General features: G+C 45.7%; 1 protein-coding gene across 3 annotated transcripts; it reads right to left on the bottom strand.

Annotated features, from left to right (window-relative positions):
* Window positions 1-342: 342 nt before the first annotated feature.
* Window positions 343-27,790, bottom strand: grin3bb (glutamate receptor, ionotropic, N-methyl-D-aspartate 3Bb). 3 transcript variants are annotated; one of them, XM_069143846.1, is made up of 9 exons: window positions 26,922-27,790; window positions 13,128-13,768; window positions 5,514-6,606; window positions 4,622-4,767; window positions 3,980-4,095; window positions 2,569-2,720; window positions 1,718-1,882; window positions 1,488-1,555; window positions 343-1,269 (listed from the first exon to the last, which is right to left on the bottom strand). In XM_069143846.1, the coding sequence occupies exons 1-9, from the start codon at window positions 27,438-27,440 to the stop codon at window positions 495-497; spliced, it is 3,675 nt and encodes a 1,224-aa protein (XP_068999947.1). In that variant the 5' UTR covers window positions 27,441-27,790; the 3' UTR covers window positions 343-494. The 3 variants fall into 3 exon arrangements, with proteins under 3 accessions (XP_068999947.1, XP_068999950.1, XP_068999949.1); XM_069143849.1 differs by lacking the exons at window positions 343-1,269; window positions 1,488-1,555 and having other exon boundaries at window positions 1,724-1,824; XM_069143848.1 differs by lacking the exons at window positions 343-1,269; window positions 1,488-1,555 and having other exon boundaries at window positions 1,879-2,263.

Below are 27,790 nucleotides of genomic sequence, written 5' to 3'. Positions count from 1 at the left end.
TGTGCATTCTTTAGGAATATTAATAAACTCTTGCATTATTCCATGTTTGACTTTGCCCAGAAAAGACTGAAACTAAAAACATGTTCACTGTGGTTGTAGACCAGTGGTGTACCTCAGGGTCCACGGTCGGGTCCTCTGTTATTCACACATCATCATCTCACCGCCCAATTTAAGTTCTGTTTGGTCTGAAGGCATCACCCTCGATCCATTACAAACATCTTGTAAATAATGATAATGTTAAATTAAGAGATTGTAAAAAGAAAATCAAGTTTTAAGAAGATAATTATGGATTTCAAACAGACATGTTTTAAGATAGATATAAATACGCACTCGTGTAACTTGAACATCAGTTCAGGATCGGCTTCCACATGAACTGTGATGTTGTTGAATTGATTGATTGCCATTTAAAATAAAAAATAAAAAAATCTGTTTATTCCTTTCTCTGATTAAAATGCCACCATATGCAGAAGGTCATGTGACTTCTGCAGAGCGCATCACCTCCTCTGATTGGCTAGTCTGCTGTGGAGGGGCCGGACTTTGGACAGGACTTTGTGGGGCGGGTCTGTCATGGTCATCACGCACTTCGTGTTGGGAGGAAGGGGTGTTACCGGGGTGACGGTGGGTAAGGGGGTGGGCGGAGCTCCTGTGGTTGTTGTTGTTCTGGTCGTTGTCATTGTCGCTGTTGTCACCGTGGTGACTGAAGGTGGACTGTCTGTCACCGTGGTAACAGGTTTGGCCAGAGTGGTCTGAATCTCGGCCCTCCTGGCCAGAGCCGTCCTTAACTTCTCCCTCATGTGTTCGATTTGTTCCTGCAGCTCCTGCAGCTCACCAGGCCGAGGCGGGGCCACAGCAGCAGGGGGTGGGGTTACGGTGTTAGGAGGGGCTAAAGTTGCAGGAGGAGGGGCTACAGCTGCAGGGGGTGGAGCAGAGGTATTGAGTTGGGCAGAAGAAGATGAGGAGGGGAGGGAAAGTACCAGGCTGGCCAATGATGCTGCTGGTCCTCCGTTCTCACATGGTCTGCTGTTTGGTCCCGCCCTCGGCTTTACTGGCTCCTCCCCCTCATCCCTAGTCCCGCCTCCCTTGGTGTCGGAGGCAGCGATGCGAGCCAGCAAGCGGCGGGTATTGAGGGTCTCCAGGTTGAAGTGGACTCGTTTGAAGTCTCGGGCATCGTTAGTGGCGGCGTCCTTACTGGTCTCATTGTTCCACTTGGCCGAAGCTCCGGGGACCGGAGGAGGCGGAGCCGGAGGCGGAGTCTTCACCAGGTTACAACTGAACACAAACACAGAAACAAAACGGCCAGTGAGTTCATTCTTTACCTCAGAAACAGTGTTCATGAGACCAATGCGGTCCAAACTTCACAGTCAGACCTCGAACTGACATGTTCGCAGCTTCACTTTATTTACATCAACTGTACTTCGCAGACTCCATGTCGGTCCTCGATCAGGATGTCTGAGGAAACTAAAACACCGTCTGAAGGAGAAACCGACCTTTTCTCTTTCTCAACTCGTTGTTTCTTCACGTCTTCATACGTCATGTTCAGAGCTCGATGGATTTTCTGTCAAATACACAAACAGGTTTCAAGTCTCTGAACATAAACAACTTAACAGAAAAATAGACTCGAGCAGGATTTCACACCCGGATGTTTGATTCAAGACTTCATCATCTATGAAAATCTGCTCTGAGAATCAGCAGACAACCAACACACGTCCAGACTCACCTGTGAGGTGTGCAGCCAGTATTTCAGGTTCTGTCGGCGGCGGATGTACGGCAGGACGAGTCGGTAAAACCCATGTTCACCAGCCAGAGTCAGCAAAGCTCCGCCCACTCCGACACACAACAACACAAAGAGACCTGAAAAATGACTGATTCCCATCTGAAGAGTCTAACAGAGGTGGAAACAGAAAAAAGGGTTTCTGTAGTTCCTGTCTCTGCCTGTAGAGGGCAGTGTTTCTCTAACTGTGTCTCACTGTCTCACTGTGTCTCACTGTGTCGCACTGTGTCTTATTGTGTCTCACTGTGTCTCACTGTCTTACTGTGTCTCATTGTCTCACTGTCTCATTGTGTCTCACTGTGTCTCACTGTCTCATTGTCTCACTGTGTCTCATTGTGTCTCACTGTTTCTCAGTGTCTCTGTCTCACTGTCTCATTGTGTCTCACTGTGTTTCACTGTCTCACTGTATCTCATTGTGTCTCACTGTCTCCCTGTGTCTCATTGTCTCACTGTCTCACTCAGTGTGTCAGAATGACCTGCAGGGGGCAGCAGCTGATCAGACATGAATGTTGACGGTTGTTGTTCAGGTTTCAGAATGTTTACAAAGAACAAAACCAAGAAAACAAGATCAAACAATAAATTGTCAGTTTGAATGTGAGCAGATTTACATCAATATTAACGGTTCATCTAAAAATAAAGTACATGATTTTAAAATAAAGTATATCTACCATTTTAAACTGCATGTGGTGAAACACAAAACCTGCAGAACAGGTGGAACGGTTCACATACATGAACACACACACACACACACACACACACACACACACACACACATACAGACAGACAGTTGGACTGACCTCGGTGACGGCGAACACTCGGTTCCCACAAGGAACCACTTTGTACCACTTGTCGTGCAGCAGGTCCATATAACCATCGGACTTATATCTGCTGATGAACTCTGACAGGTTGGAGGACAGAGGAGAGTTCTGAGGGAGGCCGATACCATAACCTGTCAACAACAAACAATAAACAGTAGAATGATGCTGTAACCGGTCAACAACCAACAACAACAAACAGAAGAACAATATCGTAACCTGTCAACAACAAACAACGACAAACAGAAGAAAGATACTGTAATCTGTCAACAACAATCAACAATAAACAGTAGAATGATACCTTAACCTGTCAACAACAAACAATAAACAGTAAAACGATGCCGTAACCGGTCAACAACAAACAACAACAAAAAGAAGAATGATACCATTACCTGCCAACAACAAACAACAACAAACAGAACAAAACTGTAACCTGTCAACAACAAACAACAGCAAACAGAAGACCGATACCGTAACCTGTCAACAACAAACAATAAACAGTAGAATGATGCCGTAACCGGTCAACAACAGCAAACAATAACAAACAACAACAAACAGAAGAACAATACTGTAACCTGTCAACAACAAACAACAATAAACAGTAGAACGATACCTTAACCTGTCAGCAACAAACAACAACAAACAATAAACAGTAAAATGATGCCGTAACCGGTCAACAACAAACAACAACAAAAAGAAGAACGATACCGTAACCTGTCAACAAAAAACAACAACAAACAGAAGAACAATACCGTAACCTGTCAACAACAACAAACAGAAGAATAATATCGTAACCTGTCAACAACAAACAATAAACAGTAACAATCATCCTATTCATCAGATACTTTATAGATTGATATTACAACCTTGTTTTATTATGTTGGGAGTGGCGTAAAATGTAAATAAAAATATTGAAAATAGACCAAAGACAACATATCAAATGTTGAAACTAAGAAATTTTATCGTTTTATGAAAATATATGCTCATTTTGAATCTGATGTCAGCAACACGTCTCTATAAAGTTGTTCCAGGATCATGTTCACCACTGAGTTGCATCACCTCTTCTTTTAACAACACTCTGGAAACGTTGGGGAACTGAGGAGACCAGTTTCTGGAGTTTTGAAAGTGAAATGTGGTCCCATTCTTGCCTGATAGAGAATTTCAGTCAACAACCAGGAAGTGTTTTGTGGTTTTCTTCACGATCTGAGTGTGAAACACTTTTTTAAGAACAAACAAAAAGACAGACGCAGAAATACAAACATGGCTGCATGAGACCCGTGGGGCCAAAACCTGAACCAGGACTGACCAGAGTCCGACACTTTGATCGTCACAAAGACATGAAAGCGTTCAAACATCAAGAGTTGGAAGAAAGATGGAAGTAACACTTTGTTACCTTCGATGGCGAACGGTTTCCCAACAGTCGCAAGTTTACAGTCGGCGTCGATGGAGACTTCATAGTCCAGCAGGGCTTTGTCCATGATGAAGGCGTCCAGCTGAGGGGGATCTGTCCTTCAACACAGAGCAACATGGTTACTACAAAAACTACTGTTCAACACAGAGCAACATGGTTACTATAGCAACTACTGTTCAACACAGAGCAACATGATTACTACAGCAACTACTGTTGAACACAGAGCAACATGATTACTACAGCAAATAATGTTCAACACAGAGCAACATGGTTACTACAAAAACTACTGTTCAACACAGAGAAACATGGTTACTATAGCAACTACTGTCCAACACAGAGCAACATGGTTACTATAGCAACTACTGTTCAACACAGAGCAACATGGTTACTACAGCAACTACTATTACAGAGCAACATGGTTACTACAAAACCTACTGTTCAACACAGAGAAACATGGTTACTACAGCAACAAATAACTGCTCAACAGAGACAAACCTGAGTTCTTACATGAGTCTATAACATTTAAGAAACACATGAAAGAACGTTTGACTTGCTCTGGTTCCACTCTACTACTAGAACCAGTGGAACCATAGCAGAACCAGCAGCTGGGCTGTATTCTCTTACTTGAGGGTGGCGACCCCTTCAGGCGTGGTGGGTTCATTGAAACGTCTCATGTACTCGTGCATCTCTGGAAAACTCTTCTTCATGTAGTCCTCAGCGCTGCTCTCTCTTACAGTCCCAAAGCGGAAACCGTGCGACGGGTGATGCAGCTGGACACCAATGAAGAAGAAGAAATAAAAGAAGAATTAAAGGAGGTGGAGCTACAGAAACAGGAAGTGTTCAGGCACAGTAAACATCAGCTAACGCTGGTCCTCTGGATAAAAAAAACATCCGTCATGTGTTTTCGTCCAAATGTTGCTGCTGTATTTTTCTTTTTTCAGGTAAAATTACAGATGTTTTATTTTCAGGTTCTACATTCTAGCTGATGCAGTTAATGCTAGCATGTTAGCTTCTAATGCTCATGACAACAGTCATTCATGAACTGACTTCAGAGAGAAGAACAAACGTTCAGGAGCTGCAGAGCTTCACGTTAAAAAGAAAAAGATAATCTGACAGATGGAAGTCCAATTAAAGCTCCCGGAGCTCCCAGCAGCTCCGGCTGCACAAACACTCACAGTCGTGTTTCATGCTTCAATCAGCTGCTGAATTAAAAGTGTAATTAGGACGAAGCAGGTGATCCACAGAACAAATTTAATCTGTAATTATTTCAGCAAAGGACGCAAAGAGTGAGTGAAAGGGTCTCAGTTCACATCATCTTCACCTTCACACATTAAACACAGACGTTTCTTTGTCTGCAGCTCCATGCAGCTTTTAAGCCCCTTTTAGATCTTAGTTTTTGTTTTATTTAGCGTAAACTGAGTCTTTAGTCTGTGTCCAGACAAGCGATCTCAGATCTCACAGAAAAGCTTCATTGGAGGCTCTAAATCGTGGACAGACAGCTGATGTCGCGTCTCACCTTGGCATCGTGGATGCCCGAGACCTCCTCGAAGGTCTTCTCTCCCACCATCACGGCCGCTAGGTTGGCGGTGTAACTGGACAACACCAGTAGGCAGAAGATGGCCCACAGGTTCATCAGGAAGCGGCCCGTCCAGCACTTTGGCGTCTTGGAGGACACGGTGCGTCCGAACAGGATTGCGTAACACAGATTGAGAGCCGACGAGTATGAGAACACCCTCATCCTGTTGCGTCCGTGAGGCGTCATACCGAACGGACTGTTCCACTCGTACAGCGTGAGGAACAGCGCGGTGATGTGCAGCGCCAGGAAGATGCCCACCCACATGGACCAGTGAAGGGGCCACATGAAGGCCCCAATGGGGGCCGCCGTGTCCTTACTGCGCACCAGGATGCCCAAGCTGGTGGAGAAGAATGGCGAGGTGAAGTCGATCACCTGGCTTCGGGCAGAGTTGATGCTAAAGGAGGTGACGGCCATGTCCGCCAGCCGGTTCAGAAGATCCCCCACCAGCCCGGTCCAGCGGCCGCCCTTCCACGCGCCGTACTTTCCATCTCCAACGATGTAAAGGTCGAACTCGAAGCCGAGATCCTCGGCCAGCTTCTCCAGCAGGTCGATGCAGTATCCATAGCAGCACTTGCTGTACTCTGCGGGCAGGAAGCTGCTGTTTCCGCCTGCCACCTCCCTGAAGAACCTCTCCAGAGAGTCCGAGCTGTTGGTGCTGGCATCCAGGCAGAACTGACCGGCCGGGCAGCTGCCCTCGTCATCCACGTCCCGCGTGAACACAAAGGGGTGTTCCACAAGGGTCACCACCCGGACTCTACTCCCCGCCACCGGCATCCCTGCCCTCCAGCGAACTCTGGTCCTCCCACCCATCACATCGATCCGGTGGCGAGCTTTGGGTCCATGCCAGACCCCCTGGTCCTCTACCTTCAGCTCCTCCCCCTGCCAGGTGCCCACTGTCACCCAGGTGGGCTGACCCAGCGCGTCCCGCTGTAGGCTCCAGATGTGGAACCGCTGCGAGGTCAGGACCCGAGACTGGTTCTGGTTGACTCGGACTGTACCCGTGAGTCCAAAGAATGACGTGTTAGACAGAAACCTGCAGGAGAAGAAAAAAAAAGCAGGTAACACACAGACCTGTGGGGGCGGGGCCTCTGGTTCACTGGTCCAGTTTGAGAGATAGAAGTATCTGAGCCGAGTCGGTCATCCTACACCCTTTAAACTGGGTTTTCTAGAACTCCCAGAACTCAGATTTCTTATGCTCTTTGTGCTCCTTCTGAACAGCAGCGGTACATCATGATTTCTCCAATTGGCTGAAAGTTTCCAGACAGAAATGATCAGAGGAAATCGATCACAAACAGATTTTCACAGACAGAAGTGGACTGATGTCAACAGCTGTTTAATGTTGGACCTCAGTCCGACAGCAGGGAGGTGTTGTGATGAACCGTCAACCTCGGAGACAGAAAAGTACCTCGACAACGTAAAGTGGTCCGACGTGTCCGATGATTCAGAAACTCTGAAACAAACCTCCAAACTTTGATGGAGGAGTCTGACGCTAACGATTAACTCTGAAGGTGTTCAGGACTCGAGTCCATGATCAGAAGTCACATCACATCTCTGAGGTTTCTGTTTCTCTCTTTTCTTCTTCTGCATCAGATAATCTGGCCTCTCAGCGTTTAATCTCTCAGTCTGACGCGAATTCATTTTCTGTGAATGTGTTTGATCTGCTTCTGTCAGGAAACTGAGCCGAGCAGTTAAGCCTTCATCCTCCTCGAACTTACAGCTCACAGTGTTTCCTGGGTTCTTTGGTTTATTTGTTGAAGATTTCCAACCTTCGTTCCTTTAATTTTTATTTCATGTGTCTATCAGTCATCCAGTAAAAGACCTTCATACAGAAACGGTTCCTGTATTTCTCTTTTGGAGGTGTGTTGGGTTGACCCCGTCCCTCCCTGTTAGTGGCTTCATAACGGAGGCAGCTTTCATTAACCCCCCCACCACCGCTGCAGAAGTAAAAGTTAGGGGGAACGTTTAGAACTCGGATTTCCTCTTAAATCTGTTAGGATCTCGTCTTTTTCATTTTTTCACAAAGCTTCAGAAACTTAACTTCAGTTCACCCGAGTTTGTTGGAAACATTAACACAGGCGGTGTTTATCTCATCTGCTGTTTGTGCAGCAGCTGCAGGTCAGAGAGATTCAGGCTCAGTGATAAATATACTCATGAATAAAGGTTAAACCTCCAATATATTTATTTACACACACAAACAGACTGTTTCTATAAATATATGGGATAAAAAAAAAATTGTGTGTGTTTCTCCTCCCGTCTGAGAGGTAAAGATGAAGGAAGCAAAGTCACCCAGAGGGCTTTTCTTCCTCCTCTGATAACACTCAGCTGTGTCTGAATGAATGAAAATAGTAATTCACATCAAACAGCTGCTGAAACACATTTGAAGAAAAATGAATAAAAAATGTAGAAATGTTACAGGACAGAAAACTTAGTTTCTCAAACAGATGCACTACTGAAGAAAAACAACACCATGAATGATATCAAAGATGCTAGAAAACCTCAAACATTTTCTCTTTTCATCAGAACGCGCGAGCTCCTTTGTAAAAGCTAAAGTTAAGATGAGCTGCAGTTCGAGAGTTTCCTGTTTATCTGCTGTGGATGTAATTATGTGTTTTTTTTTTATCTTGACTGTACAGTTTGTGACTGAACGCCCACCTCTGCAGACAAATGTCTCTAATCCTGTTACAGTCTTATCGCTGTGCATCCAAACAAACACATCCTGTGTTCATCAGATGTCTCTTTGTTTCAGCAGACGGAGGGACCAGTCAGTGTTTCAAAGGTTTGCTTCATATTTAACTGACAAAGTCATTTATTCTACAACATGTGGAGTCCCACAGGGCGGTTCCCCGGGTTCTCAGTTCTCCTCAGACAACTCACCTGCTGGAAGGAGAACACATTCATCTCACTGGAGACCTCGGGTTCATTTTGAAAATGAGCAGCACAAAGTTTATATTCTATTTTTTACAGTGTTTATGTTCTTGTGTTTATGTTCTACAGCGTTTCTGTTCTACAGCGTTTCTGTTCTACAGTGTTTATGTTCAACAGTGTTTCTGTTCTACGGTGTTTATGTTCTTGTGTTTGTGTTCCGCAGTGTTTATGTTCTACAGTGTTTATGTTCTTGTGTTTGTGTGCTGCTGTGTTTATGTTCTACAGTGTTTAAGTTCTTGTGTTTGTGTTCTACAGCATTTATGTTCCACAGCGTTTATGTTCTACAGTGTTTATGTTCGACAGTGTTTATGTTCTACATTGTTTATGTTCTACAATGTTTATGTTCTACAGCGTTTATGTTCAACAGTGTTTCTGTTCGACAGTGTTTCTGTTCTTGTGTTTATGTTCTACAGTGTTTCTGTTCGACAGTGTTTCTGTTCGACGGTGTTTATTTTCCACAGCGTTTATGTTCGACAGCGTTTATGTTCTTGTGTTTATTTTCTGCAGCGTTTATGTTCCACAGTGTTTATGTTCTACTGCGTTTGTGTTCGATAGTGTTTATGTTCTACAATGTTTATGTTCTACAGTTTTAATGTTCCACAGTGTTTATGTTCTACAGCGTTTATGTTCCACAGTGTTTATGTTCTACGTTGTTTCTGTTCTACGGTGTTTATTTTCTACGGCGTTTATGTTCGACAGTGTTTATGTTCTTGTGTTTGTGTTCCACAGTGTTTATGTTCTACAGCGTTTATGTTCTTGTGTTTGTGTGCTACAGTGTTTATGTTCTACAGTGTTTAAGTTCTTGTGTTTGTGTTCTACAGCGTTTATGTTCCAGAGTTTATGTTCTACAGCATTTATGTTCTACAGTGTTTATGTTCTTTTATTTGTGTTCCAGTGATTATGTTCTACAGTGTTTATGTTCAACAGTCTTTGTTCTACAGTGTTTATTTTCTACATTGTTGATGTTCTACAGTGTTTCTGTTCTACAGTGTTTATGTTCTACAGTGTTTATGTTCTTGTGTTTGTGTTCAACAGTGTTTATGTTCTACAGCGTTTATGTTCCGCAGTGTTTATGTTCTACAGCGTTTATGTTATTGTGTTTGTGTTCTACAGCGTTTATGTTCGACAGCGTTTATGTTCTACAGTGTTTATGTTCTAGTGTTTATGTTCCTTTATTTGTGTTCCACAGTGTTTATGTTCTACAGCATTTATGTTCTTGTGTTTGTGTTCTACAGCGTTTATGTTCGACAGCGTTTGTGTTCGACAGTGTTTATGTTCTCCATTGTTTATGTTCTACATTGTTTATGTTCTACAGCGTTTATGTTCGACAGCGTTTATGTTCGACAGCGTTTACGTTCTACAATGTTTATGTTCTACAGTGTTTATGTTCGACAGTGTTTATGTTCTTGTGTTTGTGTGCTGCTGTGTTTATGTTCTACAGTGTTTAAGTTCTTGTGTTTGTGTTCTACAGCATTTATGTTCCACAGCGTTTATGTTCTACAGTGTTTATGTTCGACAGTGTTTATGTTCTACAGTGTTTATGTTCAACAGTGTTTATGTTCGACAGTGTTTCTGTTCTTGTGTTTATGTTCTACAGTGTTTATGTTCCACAGTGTTTATGTTCTACAGTGTTTATGTTCGACAGTGTTTTTGTGCGACGGTGTTTATTTTCTACAGCGTTTATGTTCCACAGTGTTTATGTTCTACTGCGTTTGTGTTCGACAGTGTTTATGTTCTACAGCGTTTATGTTCCACAGTGTTTCTGTTCTACAGTGTTTATTTTATACAGCGTTTATGTTTGACAGCGTTTATGTTCTTGTGTTTATGTTCTACAGTGTTTATGTTCTGCAGCATTTATGTTCTACAGCGTTTATGTTCTACATCGTTTATGTTCCACAGTGTTTGTGTTCCACAGTGTTTATGTTCCACAGCGTTTATGTTCTTGTTTTTGTGTTCCGCAGTGTTTATGTTCCACAGCGTTTATGTTCTTGTGTGCTACAGTGTTTATGTTCTACAGTGTTTAAGTTCTTGTGTTTGTGTTCTACAGCGTTTATGTTCCAGAGTTTATGTTCTACAGCATTTATGTTCTACAGTGTTTATGTTCTAGTGTTTATGTTCTTTTATTTGTGTTCCAGTGATTATGTTCTACAGTGTTTATGTTCAACAGTCTTTGTTCTACAGTGTTTATTTTCTACATTGTTGATGTTCTACAGTGTTTCTGTTCTACAGTGTTTATGTTCTACAGCGTTTATGTTCTTGTGTTTGTGTTCCACAGTGTTTATGTTCTACAGTGTTTATGTTCGACAGCGTTTATGTTCTACAGCATTTATGTTCCGCAGTGTTTATGTTCTACAGCGTTTATGTTATTGTGTTTGTGTTCTACAGCGTTTATGTTCGACAGCGTTTATGTTCTACAGTGTTTATGTTCTAGTGTTTATGTTCCTTTATTTGTGTTCCACAGTGTTTATGTTCTACAGCATTTATGTTCTTGTGTTTGTGTTCTACAGCGTTTATGTTCGACAGCGTTTGTGTTCGACAGTGTTTATGTTCTCCATTGTTTATGTTCTACATTGTTTATGTTCTACAGCGTTTATGTTCGACAGCGTTTATGTTCGACAGCGTTTACGTTCTACAATGTTTATGTTCTACAGTGTTTATGTTCGACAGTGTTTATGTTCTTGTGTTTGTGTGCTGCTGTGTTTATGTTCTACAGTGTTTAAGTTCTTGTGTTTGTGTTCTACAGCATTTATGTTCCACAGCGTTTATGTTCTACAGTGTTTATGTTCGACAGTGTTTATGTTCTACAGTGTTTATGTTCAACAGTGTTTATGTTCGACAGTGTTTCTGTTCTTGTGTTTATGTTCTACAGTGTTTATGTTCCACAGTGTTTATGTTCTACAGTGTTTATGTTCGACAGTGTTTTTGTGCGACGGTGTTTATTTTCTACAGCGTTTATGTTCCACAGTGTTTATGTTCTACTGCGTTTGTGTTCGACAGTGTTTATGTTCTACAGCGTTTATGTTCCACAGTGTTTCTGTTCTACAGTGTTTATTTTATACAGCGTTTATGTTTGACAGCGTTTATGTTCTTGTGTTTATGTTCTACAGTGTTTATGTTCTGCAGCATTTATGTTCTACAGCGTTTATGTTCTACATCGTTTATGTTCCACAGTGTTTGTGTTCCACAGTGTTTATGTTCCACAGCGTTTATGTTCTTGTTTTTGTGTTCCGCAGTGTTTATGTTCCACAGCGTTTATGTTCTTGTGTGCTACAGTGTTTATGTTCTACAGTGTTTAAGTTCTTGTGTTTGTGTTCTACAGCGTTTATGTTCCAGAGTTTATGTTCTACAGCATTTATGTTCTACAGTGTTTATGTTCTAGTGTTTATGTTCTTTTATTTGTGTTCCAGTGATTATGTTCTACAGTGTTTATGTTCAACAGTCTTTGTTCTACAGTGTTTATTTTCTACATTGTTGATGTTCTACAGTGTTTCTGTTCTACAGTGTTTATGTTCTACAGCGTTTATGTTCTTGTGTTTGTGTTCCACAGTGTTTATGTTCTACAGTGTTTATGTTCGACAGCGTTTATGTTCTACAGCATTTATGTTCCGCAGTGTTTATGTTCTACAGCGTTTATGTTCTTGTTTGTGTGCTACAGTGTTTATGTTCTACAGCGTTTATGTTCTACAGTGTTTATGTTCTAGTGTTTATGTTCTTTTATTTGTGTTCTACAGTGTTTATGTTCTACAGCATTTATGTTCTTGTGTTTGTGTTCTACAGCGTTTATGTTCGACAGCGTTTGTGTTCGACAGTGTTTATGTTCTACATTGTTTATGTTCTACAGCATTTATGTTCGACAGCGTTTCTGTTCGACAGCGTTTAAGTTCTACAATGTTTATGTTCTACAGTGTTTATGTTCGACAGTGTTTCTGCTCTACAGTGTTTATTTTCCACAGCGTTTATGTTCGGCAGCGTTTATGTTCTTGTGTTTGGTTGCTACAGTGTTTATGTTCTACTGTGCTTAAGTTCTGGTGTTTGTGTTCTACAGTGTTTATGTTCCACAGCGTTTATGTTCTAGTGTTTATGTTCTACAATGTTTATGTCCTGGTGTTTATGTTCTTTTATTTGTGTTCCACAGTGTTTATGTTCAACAGCGTTTATGTTCTTGTGTTTGTGTTTGACAGTGTTTATGTTCGATAGTGTTTATGTTCTTGTGTTTATATTCTACAGTGTTTATGTTCCACAGCGTTTATGTTCTACAGCGTTTATGTTCCGCAATGTTCTACAGCGTTTATGTTCTTGTGTTTGTGTGCTACAGTTTTTATGTTCCACAGTGTTTAAGTTCTTGTGTTTGTGTTCTACAGCGTTTATGTTTTACAGCGTTTATTTTCTTGTGTTTATGTACTACAGTGTTTATGTTCTACAGTGTTCATGCTCTACAGCGTTTATGTTCTTGTGTTTATGTTCTACAGTGTTATGTTCTTGTGTTTATGTTCTACAGTGTTTATGTTCTTGTGTTTATGGTGTACAATGTTTATATTCTCCAGCTTTTATGTTTTAGATAAGATATTTAAATAGTTTAAATAAAATGCTGATTCAGCACAGGGCGGGACACTGAAGGGCGGGAGTTACCTGGAAAGGTACTGTCCTGATGACGGCACCTCCTGTTTGTTAGGTTTGTCGTAGCAATTCACCATATTCTGGATCAGAGCCAGGTCAGGTCTCACCACGGTTGCTGCGGCAACTGCCCTGGTGATGAGCTGCAGGGCGTCTCTGACGTAGAAGTCGAGGGGCTTCCTGTCCACCTCTCCGTAGGCCAGCAGGCCGAGCGGCAGCCCAATGGCGTGCAGCGCTTCGGGACTAAGCGGCTGCCCCAGCACCCAGTGCACCATGGGTAATGTCAGGCCGAGGTCCTGGGCGCTGCGTAGCACCGCTGCCGCGCACTGAGGGTCAGCCCCAAACAGCAGCACCGACGCCGGCGGGGGCTGGCTCTGTCTGAAGTGGCGGGACAAGAAGTCGTGGATCTGCGTGTCATCGTGTGCTGACTGCGTCAGGTTCAGGAGGGCCCGCAGGTGCCAGGTGACCTCGCCCCCGCCGCTCCACGATGCACCGTCACGATGGTCCAGAAGCCGTAGGAGACCCCGAGACTCCTCCCAGCCCCGACACAGAACCGCAGTGCCCTCTGTCCAACCGGACCGCTGCAGAACCGTCAGCAACAGGTTGGATAGACCCGACTCTGGAACCCCCGTCACCATCTGCAGATGAAACCGGTTCTACACAGAACCAGGAGAGCCAGGAGTTTGTGTCTGGAAATTAAATCTGTTTCTGGAGAACATTACATTCCCAAACCAACACAGAACCAAAAGAACCCATTTTCCTTCCTCTGTCTATTTCAGAGGAGAACATCAGAGAACATTCGAGAACATCAGAGAACATTAGAGAACATCAGAACATCAGAGAACATCAGAGAACATCAGAACATCAGAGAACATCAGAACATCAGAGAACATCAGAACATTAGAACATCAGAGAACATCAGACAACATCAGAGAACATCAGAACATCCAGAAAACATCAGAACAGACAGGAGGAGAAGGATAAGGAGGAGGAAGAGGAAGAGGAGGAGGAGGACCTGGAGGAGGAGAAGGAGGAGCAGGAGGATGGCGCTGCTCTGAAGAGTCCTGTTTTAAATTCCACTTGTGCTGCAGTTAGGGACTTCCTACATTTCCCAGCATGCCCTGAGACAGGACGGCCCAGCAGGAGCAGAAACAGTCGGTTCAGTAACAAACACTTTTATTTTCTCCTCAGGAAACATTTTCTGCTTCAATCTGCACAAACTCTCAGAAACTCTGTGAACTCAACAAAAAGCTGCAGAATCATCCTTTAATATTCCTCATTTCATCTTCCTCATTTAACTTGCAGCATTCAGCTCCTCATCCTCACAGGGATGAAGTAACAGAAAGCCCTGATGGGAAGTTCACTTGAACCCCCCCCCCCCCCCCCCAAAAACTACAACAGTCTGCCTTCATGTCCATCTCCATCTCCTCCTCCTCCTCTTCCTCTTTCTCCTCTTCCTCCTCTTTCTCCTCCTCTTCCTCCTCGTTCTCCTCCTCCACCCCCAAACACCAGAGGCAGAGGGATGAGCTAACCTCCACCCACCAGGGGAGGAGCTAACCTCCACCCACCACAGTACAGTTTCTGTAAATGTCTGTTGTTCTTTGGGTGGGATCGTCCAGCTGTTGAAGTGTTTACAACACAGAAATAATGAGCTGCACTTAATAAACACAGTAAAACAAAACAAAACTAAACTAATCAGAAAAGAACAAATTCAAAACAACATGTTGGAAAACATCAACAACCTTCACGTCTTCTTCCACGAAACAAATGACCTTGAAATCAGGTGAGAGCAGAAAAGACAGCATTTGGGTTGAGTTTGCTATTCAATGTGTGTGTGTGTGTGTGTGTGTGTGTGTGTGTGTGTGTGTGTGTGTGTGTGTGTGTGTGTGTGATCCTCTGGGAATAAATAAGCGAGTCTCATTGGAAACCTGCTTCAGTTTTAGACTGAATATAAATATTTCTGTTTCTGTTATCTGTTGGAAATGTTGCTCACTGACGTCTGAGAGCCTAAAGGCAGCTCACGGCTGTGTGTGTATGTGAGTGTGTGTGAGAGAGTGTGTGAGTGTGTGTATGAGTGTGTGAGTGTGTATGAGTGTGAGTGTGAGTGTGTGAGTGTGTGAGTGTGTATGAGTGTAAGTGTGAGTGTGTGTGTGTGTATGAGTGTGAGTGTGAGTGTGTGAGTGTGTGTCTGAGTGCAGTAATCCTCTCTGAATGAACGTGAACTGAATTTATTACAAATTGGAAATTGGTAGTTCCTGTTTGTCCCACAGCACCTGAACACATCGTCACTACCAGTGTGGTCCAGTGTGAGTGTGTGTGTGTGTGTGTGTGTGTGTGTGTGTGTGTCTGTGAGTGTGTGTTTAATAATCAGTTTGCCAGCTGGTCTAGATTCAGTCTGATATGTTATCAGCAGTCTGTTTATGAGCCTGTCGAGGCCGAAGTGTCAGCAGCTATTTATCATCTCGTTAAGTCTCCTAACAAAGGAATCTTAACGAGATTTTGGACTGAGTCCGACAGCGCGCCTGCTCGTCATATGTGAACACAGTTATGTTATTTTCCAGAGTGCACATACATACCAGCCAACACACCTGTCAACATACTTGTCAACACACCTGTCAACATACCTGTCAACACACCTGTCAACACACCTGTCAACATACCTGTCAACACACCTCTCAACACACCTGTCAACATAACTGTCAACACACCTGTCAACATACCATCCAACATACCTGTCAACACAACATACCTGTCAACATGCCTTTCAACACACCTGTCAACACCACTGTCAACATAGCGGTCAATACACCTGTCAACACACCTGTCAACACACCAGTCAACACACCTGTCAACAAACCTTTCAACTCACCTGTCAACTCAACTGTCAACTCACCTGCCAACACATGTCAACATACCTTTCAACACACCTGTCAACATACCTCTCAACACACCTGTCAACACAACTGTTACGGACTGAGATGTGCTGTGTGGACCACATGGGGAGGACATCAATAGCATGACGGACTGTATCACAGAATACATTAAATTCTGTGAACACACCACCGTTCCATCCCAGACTGTACACTGCTTCCCCAACAATAAGCCGTGGATCACCAGTGACCTGAAAGTTCTTCTTAATAAGAAGAAAGCAGCCTTCAAGTCTGGGGACAGGGACGAGCTCAGGAGAGTACAGCGCCACCTGAAGGAGAAGATGAGGGAATGCAAGGACTCCTACAGGAGGAAGCTGGAGGCAAAACTCCAGCAGAACAACGTGAGGGAGGTGTGGACCGGTATGAAGGAGATTACTGGCTTCAAGGGGAGAGAGAGACAACCAGGGGGAACCTGGAGAGGAACAATGAGCTAAACTGTTTCTTCAACAGGTTTAGTTCACCACTCTCATCTGTCTCCTCCACACCTTACACCTCCCAAACACCTCTGCTACCTCCCCCCCTCTGCCCCCCCTGGTGAGCTGCATCGACACCTTGACCCCCCCCCCCCCACACCCCTCTCTGTGACGACTGGCCAGGTTAGGAGACAGCTGGAGAGACTCCACCAGCGCAAGGCTGCAGGGCCTGACGGCATCAGCCCCGGGGTCCTGAAGACCTGCGCCGTCCAGCTGGCTGAGGTCCTACAACACCTCTTCAACCTGAGCCTGAAGCAGGAGGAAGTCCCGGTGCTGTGGAAGACATCCTGCCTGGTTCCTGTACCGAAGAAGACGACTCCATCTGGCCTCAACGACTACCGACCGGTAGATGCCCTCACATCTCATGTGATGAAGGTGCTGGAGAGGCTGGTCTTGGCCCACCTCAGGCCGCTGGTGAAATCTTCACTGGACCCTCTGCAATTTGCGTACCAACCTCATGTGGGAGTGGACAATGCCATCATAAACCTGCTGCAACGAGCTCAGTCTCACCTGGATGGAACCGGTGACTCTGTGAGAATCACTTTCTTTGATTTCTCCAGTGCATTCAACACCATCCAACCACTGCTGCTGAGTGAGAAGCTGCGGGTGGTGGGGGTGGTCAGGATTATCCAATATGGATAATAGTTTGTTCAGCGTCCTCCTCTCCACCACCTTTTCCAGACTATCCAGATTGTAGCCGATGATGGAGCCGGCCTTCTTAACCAGTTTGTTAAGTCTGTTGGTGTCACCGGCTCCAATGCTGCTCCCCCAGCAGACCACAGCGAAGTACAATGCACTGGCCACAACAGACTGGTAGAACATCTCCAACATCTTGCTGCACACATTGAAGGATCGAAGTTTCCTCAAGAAAAAGAGTCGACTCATCCCCTTCTTGTAGACAGTGTTGATGTTGGTCTTCCAGTTCAGTCTGTTGTCGATGGACACACCCAGGTACTTGTACTCCTCCACCGTGTACACCTCCTCTCCCAGAACTCTCAGCGGTTGTGGAGCTGTCATCTTCCTCCTGAAGTCGACCACCATCTCTCTGGTCTTGGCCACGTTCAGGAGCAGGTGATTTCTTCCCGCCCACTCCACAAAGTCCTCCACTACTGCCCTGTACTCGTCCGCCCGTCCATCCCTTATACATCCTACCACTGCAGAGTCATCAGAGAACTTCTGCAGATGGCAGGACTCTGAGTTGTACTGGAAGTCAGTTGTGTATAAGGTGAACAGGAAGGAGGACAGAACAGTTCCCTGAGGCACTCCAATACCACTGACCACCGTATCAGACAGCACACTGCCCAGACGGACAAACTGTGGTCTGCCTGTCAGGTAGTCAGTGATCTAGGAGACGGTGGACGCGTCCACCCCCACCACCCGCAGCTTCTCACTCTGCAGCAGTGGTTGGATGGTGTTGAATGCACTGAAGAAATCAAAGAAAGTGATTCTCACAGAGTCACCGGTTCCATCCAGGTGAGACTGAGCTCGTTGCAGCAGGTAGATGATGGCATCGTCCACTCCCACATGAGGTTGGTACGCAAATTGCAGAGGGTCCAGTGAAGATTTCACCAGCGGCCTGAGGTGGGCCAAGACCAGCCTCTCCAGCACCTTCATCACATGAGATGTGAGGGCAACCGGTCGGTAGTCGTTGAGGCCAGATGGAGTCGTCTTCTTCGGTACAGGAACCAGGCAGGACGTCTTCCACAGCACCGGGACTTCCTCCTGCTTCAGGCTCAGGTTGAAGAGGTGTTGTAGGACCTCAGCCAGCTGGACGGCGCAGGTCTTCAGGACCCCCGGGCTGATGCCGTCAGGCCCTGCAGCCTTGCGCTGGTGGAGTCTCTCCAGCTGTCTCCTAACCTGGCCAGTCGTCACAGAGAGGGGTGTGTGTGTGTGTGTGTGGGGGGTCAAGGTGTCGATGCAGCTCACCAGGGGGGGCATAGGGGGGAGGAGGGGAGGCAGCAGAGGTGTTTGGGAGGTGTAAGGTGTGGAGGAGACAGATGAGAGTGGTGAACTAAACCTGTTGAAGAAACAGTTTAGTTCATTTGACCTCTCCAGGTTCCCCCTGGTTGTTCCTCTCCAGGTTCCCCCTGGTTGTCTCTCTCTCCCCTTGAGCCCAGTAATCTCCTTCATACCGGTCCACACCTCCCTCACGTTGTTCTGTTGGAGTTTTGCCTCCAGCTTCCTCCTGTAGGAGTCGTTGCACTCCCTCATCTTCTCCTTCAGGTGGCGCTGCACTCTCCTGAGCTCCTCCCTGTCCCCAGACCTGAAGGCTGCTTTCTTCTTATTAAGAAGAACCTTCAGGTCACTGGTGATCCACGGTTTGTTGTTGGGGAAGCAGTGTCCAGTCCGGGATGGTACGGTGGTGTGTTCACAGAATTTAATGTATTCTGTGATACAGTCCGTCATGCTGTTGATATCCTCCCCATGTGGCCCACACAGCACATCCCAGTCCGTGGACTCAAAGCAGTCCTGCAGGGCATCTTTAGCCTCCTGTGTTCACCTCCTCACAGTCCTGGTGGTCACAGGCTGCCTCTGCACCAGGGGAACATACCTGGAGTCAGCAGGACCAGGTTGTGGTCTGATCTACCAAGGGGGGGAAGGGCAGTAGTACTGTATGCATCCATGGCATTAGCATACAGTAAGTCCAGAGTTTTATTGTTCCATGTGGGGCAGTTAACATACTGGTGCAAAGTTGGCAGTACTTTATCCAGACTGGTTAAAGTCTCCAGTAACTGCCAAAAATGCACCGGGATGCTTAGTCTGAAGTTTGGACACAGTGGAGTGGATGGTGTCCACTGCTGCCTCTACGTCAGCTGATGGAGGAACGTACACAGCGATAACAATGGCGGACGTGAACTCCCTCGGCAAATAATAAGGGCGCATCCCCACGGCTAGAAGTTCAATGTCCGGGCTACAGAAACGTTCCTTCACACACACGTGGTCGGGATTGCACCACCTCTCGTTCACATAGACTGCAATCCCTCCACCTTTCTTCTTGCCTCTCCGAACAACGTCTCCGTCCCCCCGAACAGTCCTGAAGCCGGGTACGGCCGTGCTGTGGTCCGGGAAATGTGAGTGCAGCCATGTCTCGGTGAAACACATGATGCTGCACTCCCGGTATTCCCGCTGGGTCTTTACCAGCGCGCCGAGCTCGTCCGTCTTGTCAGCCAACGACCTCACTTTCCCCATTAAGATCTCCGGTACCGATGGTTTATATCTCCTCCTTTTCGCCTTCAGCTTAGCTCCAGCTCTGCAATCCCGGCGTCTTCTCCGAAGTTCAACGGGGATCTCAGGCCTCGCTCCGGGCAGCAGCAGTAGAGGTCTACTCAGCGCAATCAGCTGATCATGAGAGTAAACAATAACAATGGCCCCAGCCAGAAAAGTGGAAAAATTACAGTCCATTGTCTGAACGTTCACTTAACACACGAGAGACAGAAAAAAGAACAACTCCGAAGAGGAGAAAGGCTTAAAAAATACTTAATATAAAACACACTCGGGGGGTGGGAGCTGCTGTAACAAGCTGCCGCTAGCGCAGCGCCATCTTACAAAACAAGATATATAATATATATAAATATATACTGTACTGTATATACTGTGCATTTTATATTTTATATTTATATTTTATATTTTTTACTGCTATTTTACTGCTATTTTATTGCTTTTCTATTGTTCTATTATTATCTTATTGCTTCTGTATGCTGCTGTAGCGAAACAAATTTCCCCTCAGGGATTAATAAAGTAACTACCTAACCTAACCTAACCTAACCAACATACTGGTCAATACACCAGTCAACATATCTCTCAACATACCATCCAACAAACCTGTCAACACACCTGCCAACACCTGTCAACACACAAGTCAACTCACCTGCCAACACCTTTCAACTCACCTGTCAACACACCTGTCAACATACCTTTCAACTCACCTTTCAACACTTTTGTCAACTCACCTGCCAACACCTGTCAACTCACCTGTCAACTCACCTGTCAACTCACCTGCCAACACCTGTCAACATACATTTCAACTCACTTGCCAACTCACCTGGCAACACCTGTCAACATACCTTTCAACTCACCTGTCAACTCACCTGTCAACACACCTGTCAACACACCAGTCAACTCACCTGCAACTCACCTGCCAGCACCTGTCAACATACCTTTCAACTCACCTGTCAACACACCTGCCAACACCTGTCAACACACCTGTCAACACACCAGTCAACTCACCTGCCAACACCTGTAAACTCACCTGCCAACACCTGTCAACATACCTTTCAACTCACCTGTCAACACACCTGTCAACATACCTTTCAACTCACCTTTCAACACTTTTGTCAACTCACCTGCCAACACCTGTCAACACACCTGTCAACTCACCTGTCAACTCACCTGTCAACACACCTGTCAACACACCAGTCAACTCACCTGCAACTCACCTGCCAGCACCTGTCAACATACCTTTCAACTCACCTGTCAACACACCTGCCAACACCTGTCAACACACCTGTCAACACACCAGTCAACTCACCTGCCAACACCTGTCAACTCACCTGCCAACACCTGTTAACATACCTTTCAACTCACCTGTCAACACACCTGTCAACATACCTTTCAACTCACCTGTCAACTCACCTGTCAACACACCTGTCAACACACCAGTCAACTCACCTGCAACTCACCTGCCAGCACCTGTCAACATACCTTTCAACTCACCTGTCAACACACCTGCCAACACCTGTCAACTCACCTGCCAACACCTGTCAACATACCTTTCAACTCACCTGTCAACACACCTGTCAACACACCTGTCAACTCACCTGCCAACACCTGTCAACACACCTGTCAACTCACCTGCCAACACCTGTCAACATACCTTTCAACTCACCTTTCAACACACCGGTCAACACACCTGTCAACATACCTTTCAACTCACCTTTCAACACACTTGTCAACTCACCTGTCAACACACCGGTCAACACATCTGTCAACTCACCTGCCATCACCTGTCAACACACCTGCCAACACCTGTCAACATACCTTTCAACTCACCTGTCAACACACATGTCAACATCCCATCCAACATACCTGTCAACACAACATACTGTACCTACCAACATACCTTTCAACACACCTGTCAACACACCTGTCAACTCACCTGTCAGCACACCTGTCAACTCACCTGTCAACACACCTGTCAACTCACCTGCCATCACCTGTCAACACACCTGCCAACACCTGTCAACATACCTTTCAACTCACCTGTCAACACACCTGTCAACACACCTGTCAACTCACCTGCCAACACCTGTCAACACACCTGTCAACTCACCTGCCAACACCTGTCAACATACCTTTCAACTCACCTTTCAACACACTTGTCAACTCACCTGTCAACACACCGGTCAACACACCTGTCAACATACCTTTCAACTCACCTTTCAACACACTTGTCAACTCACCTGTCAACACACCGGTCAACACACCTGTCAACATACCTTTCAACTCACCTTTCAACACACTTGTCAACTCACCTGTCAACACACCGGTCAACTCACCTGCCAACACCTGTCAACACATCTGTCAACTCACCTGCCAACACCTGTCAACATACCTTTCAACTCACCTTTCAACACACTTGTCAACTCACCTGTCAACACACCGGTCAACACACCTGTCCACATACCTTTCAACTCACCTGTCAACACACCTGTCAACATACCATCAAACATACGATCCAACATACCTGTCAACACAACATACCTGTCAACACACCTGTCAACTCACCTGCCAACACCTGTCAACATACCTTTCAACTCACCTTTCAACACACCGGTCAACACACCTGTCAACATACCTTTCAACTCACCTTTCAACACACTTGTCAACTCACCTGTCAACACACCGGTCAACACATCTGTCAACTCACCTGCCATCACCTGTCAACACACCTGCCAACACCTGTCAACATACCTTTCAACTCACCTGTCAACACACATGTCAACATCCCATCCAACATACCTGTCAACACAACATACTGTACCTACCAACATACCTTTCAACACACCTGTCAACACACCTGTCAACTCACCTGTCAGCACACCTGTCAACTCACCTGTCAACACACCTGTCAACTCACCTGCCATCACCTGTCAACACACCTGCCAACACCTGTCAACATACCTTTCAACTCACCTGTCAACACACCTGTCAACACACCTGTCAACTCACCTGCCAACACCTGTCAACACACCTGTCAACTCACCTGCCAACACCTGTCAACATACCTTTCAACTCACCTTTCAACACACTTGTCAACTCACCTGTCAACACACCGGTCAACACACCTGTCAACATACCTTTCAACTCACCTTTCAACACACTTGTCAACTCACCTGTCAACACACCGGTCAACACACCTGTCAACATACCTTTCAACTCACCTTTCAACACACTTGTCAACTCACCTGTCAACACACCGGTCAACTCACCTGCCAACACCTGTCAACACATCTGTCAACTCACCTGCCAACACCTGTCAACATACCTTTCAACTCACCTTTCAACACACTTGTCAACTCACCTGTCAACACACCGGTCAACACACCTGTCCACATACCTTTCAACTCACCTGTCAACACACCTGTCAACATACCATCAAACATACGATCCAACATACCTGTCAACACAACATACCTGTCAACATACCTGTCAACATAACTGTCAACACACATGTCAACATCCCATCCAACATACCTGTCAACACAACATACTGTACCTACCAACATACCTTTCAACACACCTGTCAACACACCTGTCAACTCACCTGTCAGCACACCTGTCAACTCACCTGTCAACACACCTGTCAACTCACCTGCCATCACCTGTCAACACACCTGTCAACACACCTGTCAACATACCATCCAACATACCTGTCAACACACCTGTCAACACACCTGTCAACATATCTGTTTAAACACCAGCCAACACACCTGTCAACATACCATCCAACACACCTGTCAACTCATATGTGCAACCAGGCAGCCATTACTACAATCTGGAGGTTCAATATGAATTAATGTTTTGATAATTTTGTCAATAACTAAACACTTGTCACAAGGAGGAGTCAACAACAAAGACATTGTTCATCTCATTGTAACGCTTATTGGTAACTGCTGTTACTGGTGTTATTGGTGTCACTGGTGTAATTACTGTTACTGGTGTTACTGGTTTCACTGGTGTTACTGGTGTTACTGGTGTTATTGCTGTTATTGCTGTTACTGGTTTCACTGGTGTTGCTGGTGTTATTAGTGTCACTGGTGTTACTGGTTTCGCTGGTGTTACTGGTGTTATTGGTGTTACTGGTTTCACTGGTGTTACGGTACTGGTGTTATTGGTGTTACTGGTGTTACTGGTTTCACTGGTGTTACGGTACTGGTGTTATTGGTGTTACTGCTGTTACTGGTTTCACTGGTGTTACTGGTGTTACTGGTTTCACTGGTGTTACTGGTTTCACTGGTGTTGCTGGTGTTATTGGTGTTACTGGTGTTACTGGTTTCACTGGTGTTACTGCTGTTACTATTTAAAGTAACTGCTGTTAAAGAGGAGTTTTTTCTCTCCTAGCTTATGTGGGAATTGTTAAATTGTTGGGTTTCTCTGTATAATATTGTAAAGTCTTGCTGTAAGGACTTTAATGTGTTAAGTGCCATGAAATAACCTATGTTGTGATTTGGCGCTATATAAATAAAGTTGAATTGAATTAAATAGTGTTATTGGTTTCCTGTGAGCTCTCTATGTGAGGAACCAGCAGACTGATTAAATACAGGAACAAACTGGCTGGATTCACTTCAAACGTGTTCCTGCAGTCAGACAGAACTGAGAGATTTTCTGTTCAATCAGAGGCAAAATGTCATAGTCACTCTCAAAACATTTTGATGAATGTATCTGAGACTCCGCCTCTTCCAAACAACCCCATTAGTTTCTCTTGGCAGCTCATTGGTCCCTGTTAGGCTCAGAGTAAGTGTTTTTCATCTGGATGTCTCCGTCAGGTGAAATAAAACCCGTCAGACCTACTAAGGTCAGACAATGAGACAGCAAGGCATGATGGGAAACTAATCCGCTGCTGCTCGTCTTCAGAGGGATTAAAACATTCAGTTATTTCACCGTCAGGCTGAATTTAACTCTGAAAACACACAGATGCACAAACAATCTGGCAGAAAGTGAACATCAGTGATTCCACCGCTCCAACCATCAATAATATTGATCAGATCAGCAGACGATCACACCTGTCATCATCTGTTAGAGTCTGTCATCATCTGTCAGAGTCTATCATCAGCTGTCATTACCTGTCATCACCTGACATCACCTGTTTCAGGCAGCACTGCACTAAAACAGACACTATTCTGAAGTGGAAATCACTGCATGGGCTCAGGAACACTTGTGAAAACCATCGTCTGTGAACACAGTTCATCGCTGCGTCCACAAACGCAGGTTAAAACTCTCCAAAGAAGAAACCAGACAGAAACATGATCCAGAAACACCGCCGCCTTCTCTGGACCGAGATCGTTGAAGATGGACTGAGGTGAAGTGGAAAACTGTCCTGAGGTCTGATGGATCACAATCTGAGATTCTGTTTGGAAATCATGGACGCTGCATCCTCCAGGTTAAAGAGGAGAGGGACCATCCAGCTGGTTATCAGCTCAGTTCTAAACCCAGCATCTGTGATGGTACAGGGATGCATTAGTGCACATGGCATGGGTAGCTTGAACATCTGGAAGGAAGCATTAATTCTGAATGATATATTCAGGTTTTGGAGCAACATATGCTGCCATCCAGACAACGTCTCTTTCAGGGAAGGTCTTGTTTATTTCAGCAGAACAACATCCAACCACATTCTACACATATTCCAACAGCATGGTTCTCTAGTAGAAGAGTCCGCTGATAAACTGGCCTCCTGCAGTCCAGACCTGTCAATCATTGAAAACATCTGGAGCATCAGGACATGAACAATACAACAAAGGAGACCCTGAACTGTTGAGCAGCTGGAATACTATATCAGGCAAGAATGGGACCACATTTCACTTTCTAAACTCCAGAAACTGGTCTCCTCAGTTCCCAAACATTTCCAGAGTGTTGTTAAAAGAAGAGTTGATGCAGCTCAGCGGTGAACATGATCCTGGAACAACTTTATAGAGACGTGCTGCTGACATCAGATTCAACATGAGAAGATATCTTTATAAAACAATACAAATGTCTGTTTCAACATTTTATATTTTGTCTTTGGTCTGTTTTATATTAAATATGAGTGTACATGATTTACAAATCATCATAATCTGTTTTTATCGACACAGCGTCACTACTTTTGTTTAAGATGGGGTTGTAGCAGATACGTGTGAGACAGATGAAGACAGAAATAAAAACAGAATAAAAAGTGGTTGTTGATGAGCAGTCGGCTGGTGAAACATCAAACAGCAGCTGGTTTCTCTCCAAGTGTCGGAGCAGATGTTGGAGCTCCTTTAGAGACTCTCCCACGTCAACAACAAACAGCAGCAGGACGAAAGCCGTTGCACACACACTGAACAACCTGTCCACACATAAGGGGCGGGGCCTGCTGTCCACACACAGGGGGCGGGGCCTGTTGTCCACACACAAGGGGCGGGGCCCATAGACATATATACATAGACACTGCATTGGCCTCTGGAAAGTGGCTGACATATTGGTCCAGGCAACTTGTCTCCTCTCTCGGTAGACACAACAGGAGTTGTTTAAATCGTTGCACTATTCATACTAGATGTAGCGGAGGAACCTCTCAGGTACGACTGAACACATGTTGGTGGTTGTATTCGGCCATGACATGTTTATAGCAAACAACAAGAGTCAGACATAAACAGCTAACGATAGACAATCTGCTGTTTCTGATTAAAGAAGAGTGACAAACAACCTGGTCATCACCAAGTTTTTAGCAGATAACGTTTAAAACAGCAATGAAGTTGCGCCTGTGTGGAGGATTGTTGATGCTTTACAGTGTCCATCAATATAGTAATTAGTATTGCTTATTAGTATTGTTTGTTAGTTTTGTTTATTAGTTTTGTTTATTAGTATTGTTTGTTAGTTTTGTTTATTAGTATTGTTTACCAGCACAACACCCTGCTCCAATTAGTATGACATGGAGATGAAGTGTTCAACTCTTCCTCAGTCTACAAACAAACACACAAACAGACATCAAACAGGTCAAGGTCAAACCAGATCCAACAAAACCAAAAACCTGTACACGGAGTGGGATAGAACCCCGGGCTGAACCCCGGATAGAACCCAGGACAGAACCCGGGACTGACCGAGCAGAGCGGACCGGTGTCAGACCCTGGAGGGCTCGTGCCGCCCCGGGTCAAGAGGTAAACAGAGACTCGTACCTGCGCGCGCAGCGGCTCTCCGTGCTCCATGACGCTGAGGAACGGGATCTCCAGGAACGAGGACAGGAAGTCCACCTGCAGTAGCTCCTCGCGGCTCTGCGGGAAGGCGAGCACGGCGGACACTCCCTGCACCACCACACCCTGACACACACACCGGAGCAGAGTCTCCGGGTCGGCGGCGGACAGCTGCCGGGACACCAGCTCCAGGCTCAGGTTGTACGGTAAGAAGTTGATCCGCTCCCGCTCCCCCTCCCTCTCCCGCCCCGAGTCCCGGTCCCGGTCCGGATCCCAATCCCGGTCCCGAGTCATCGCAGCAGCCGCGCGGTTTAGTGCCGCCTGGACCTGCACGCGAGCCGCCCGTTGCGCCGGCAGGAGCGCACCGACGCGCACCGTGTGTCCGATCTGCGCCAGGACATGGCACGGCTGCGGGTGGAGGAGACACGGCAGCACGAGGAGGAGCTGCAGGAGGAGGAAGGCGAGGAGAGTCCGGAACCAGGAGGAGGAGGAGGTGAAAGTCATCCTGCCGCGCTCTCAGCATCGCTGTGCCGCTCCTCCGGTGACTCCTGCTGCTCCGACAAAATACCGACGAGCTGTTGCTGCTGCTGAGAGGACTCTGCTGCTCCTCCTGCTGCCGAGAGGAGACAGAGAGGGAGGAGGAACGAAGACAGCGGGGGGGGGAGGGGGTCCCCAAAAACAGGAGGTGCAGAGGAGAGGAGCAGGAGGTGGAAGAGAGGAGAAGAGGAGGAGGAGAGGAGGGCAGAGGAGGAGGTGGAAGAGAGGAGAGCACAGGAGGAGAGGAGGAGAGTAGGAGCTGGAAGAGAGGAGAGGAAGAGAGGAGGAGGCGGAAGAGAGGAGAGGAGGAGGAGAGA

This window comes from Embiotoca jacksoni, unplaced genomic scaffold (genome assembly GCF_022577435.1).
Source record: "Embiotoca jacksoni isolate LCO1_2020_lvr unplaced genomic scaffold, fEmbJac1.0.p SCAF_116, whole genome shotgun sequence".
NCBI lineage: Eukaryota > Metazoa > Chordata > Actinopteri > Embiotocidae > Embiotoca > Embiotoca jacksoni.
This window is presented reverse-complemented; position numbering and strand designations above follow the sequence as displayed.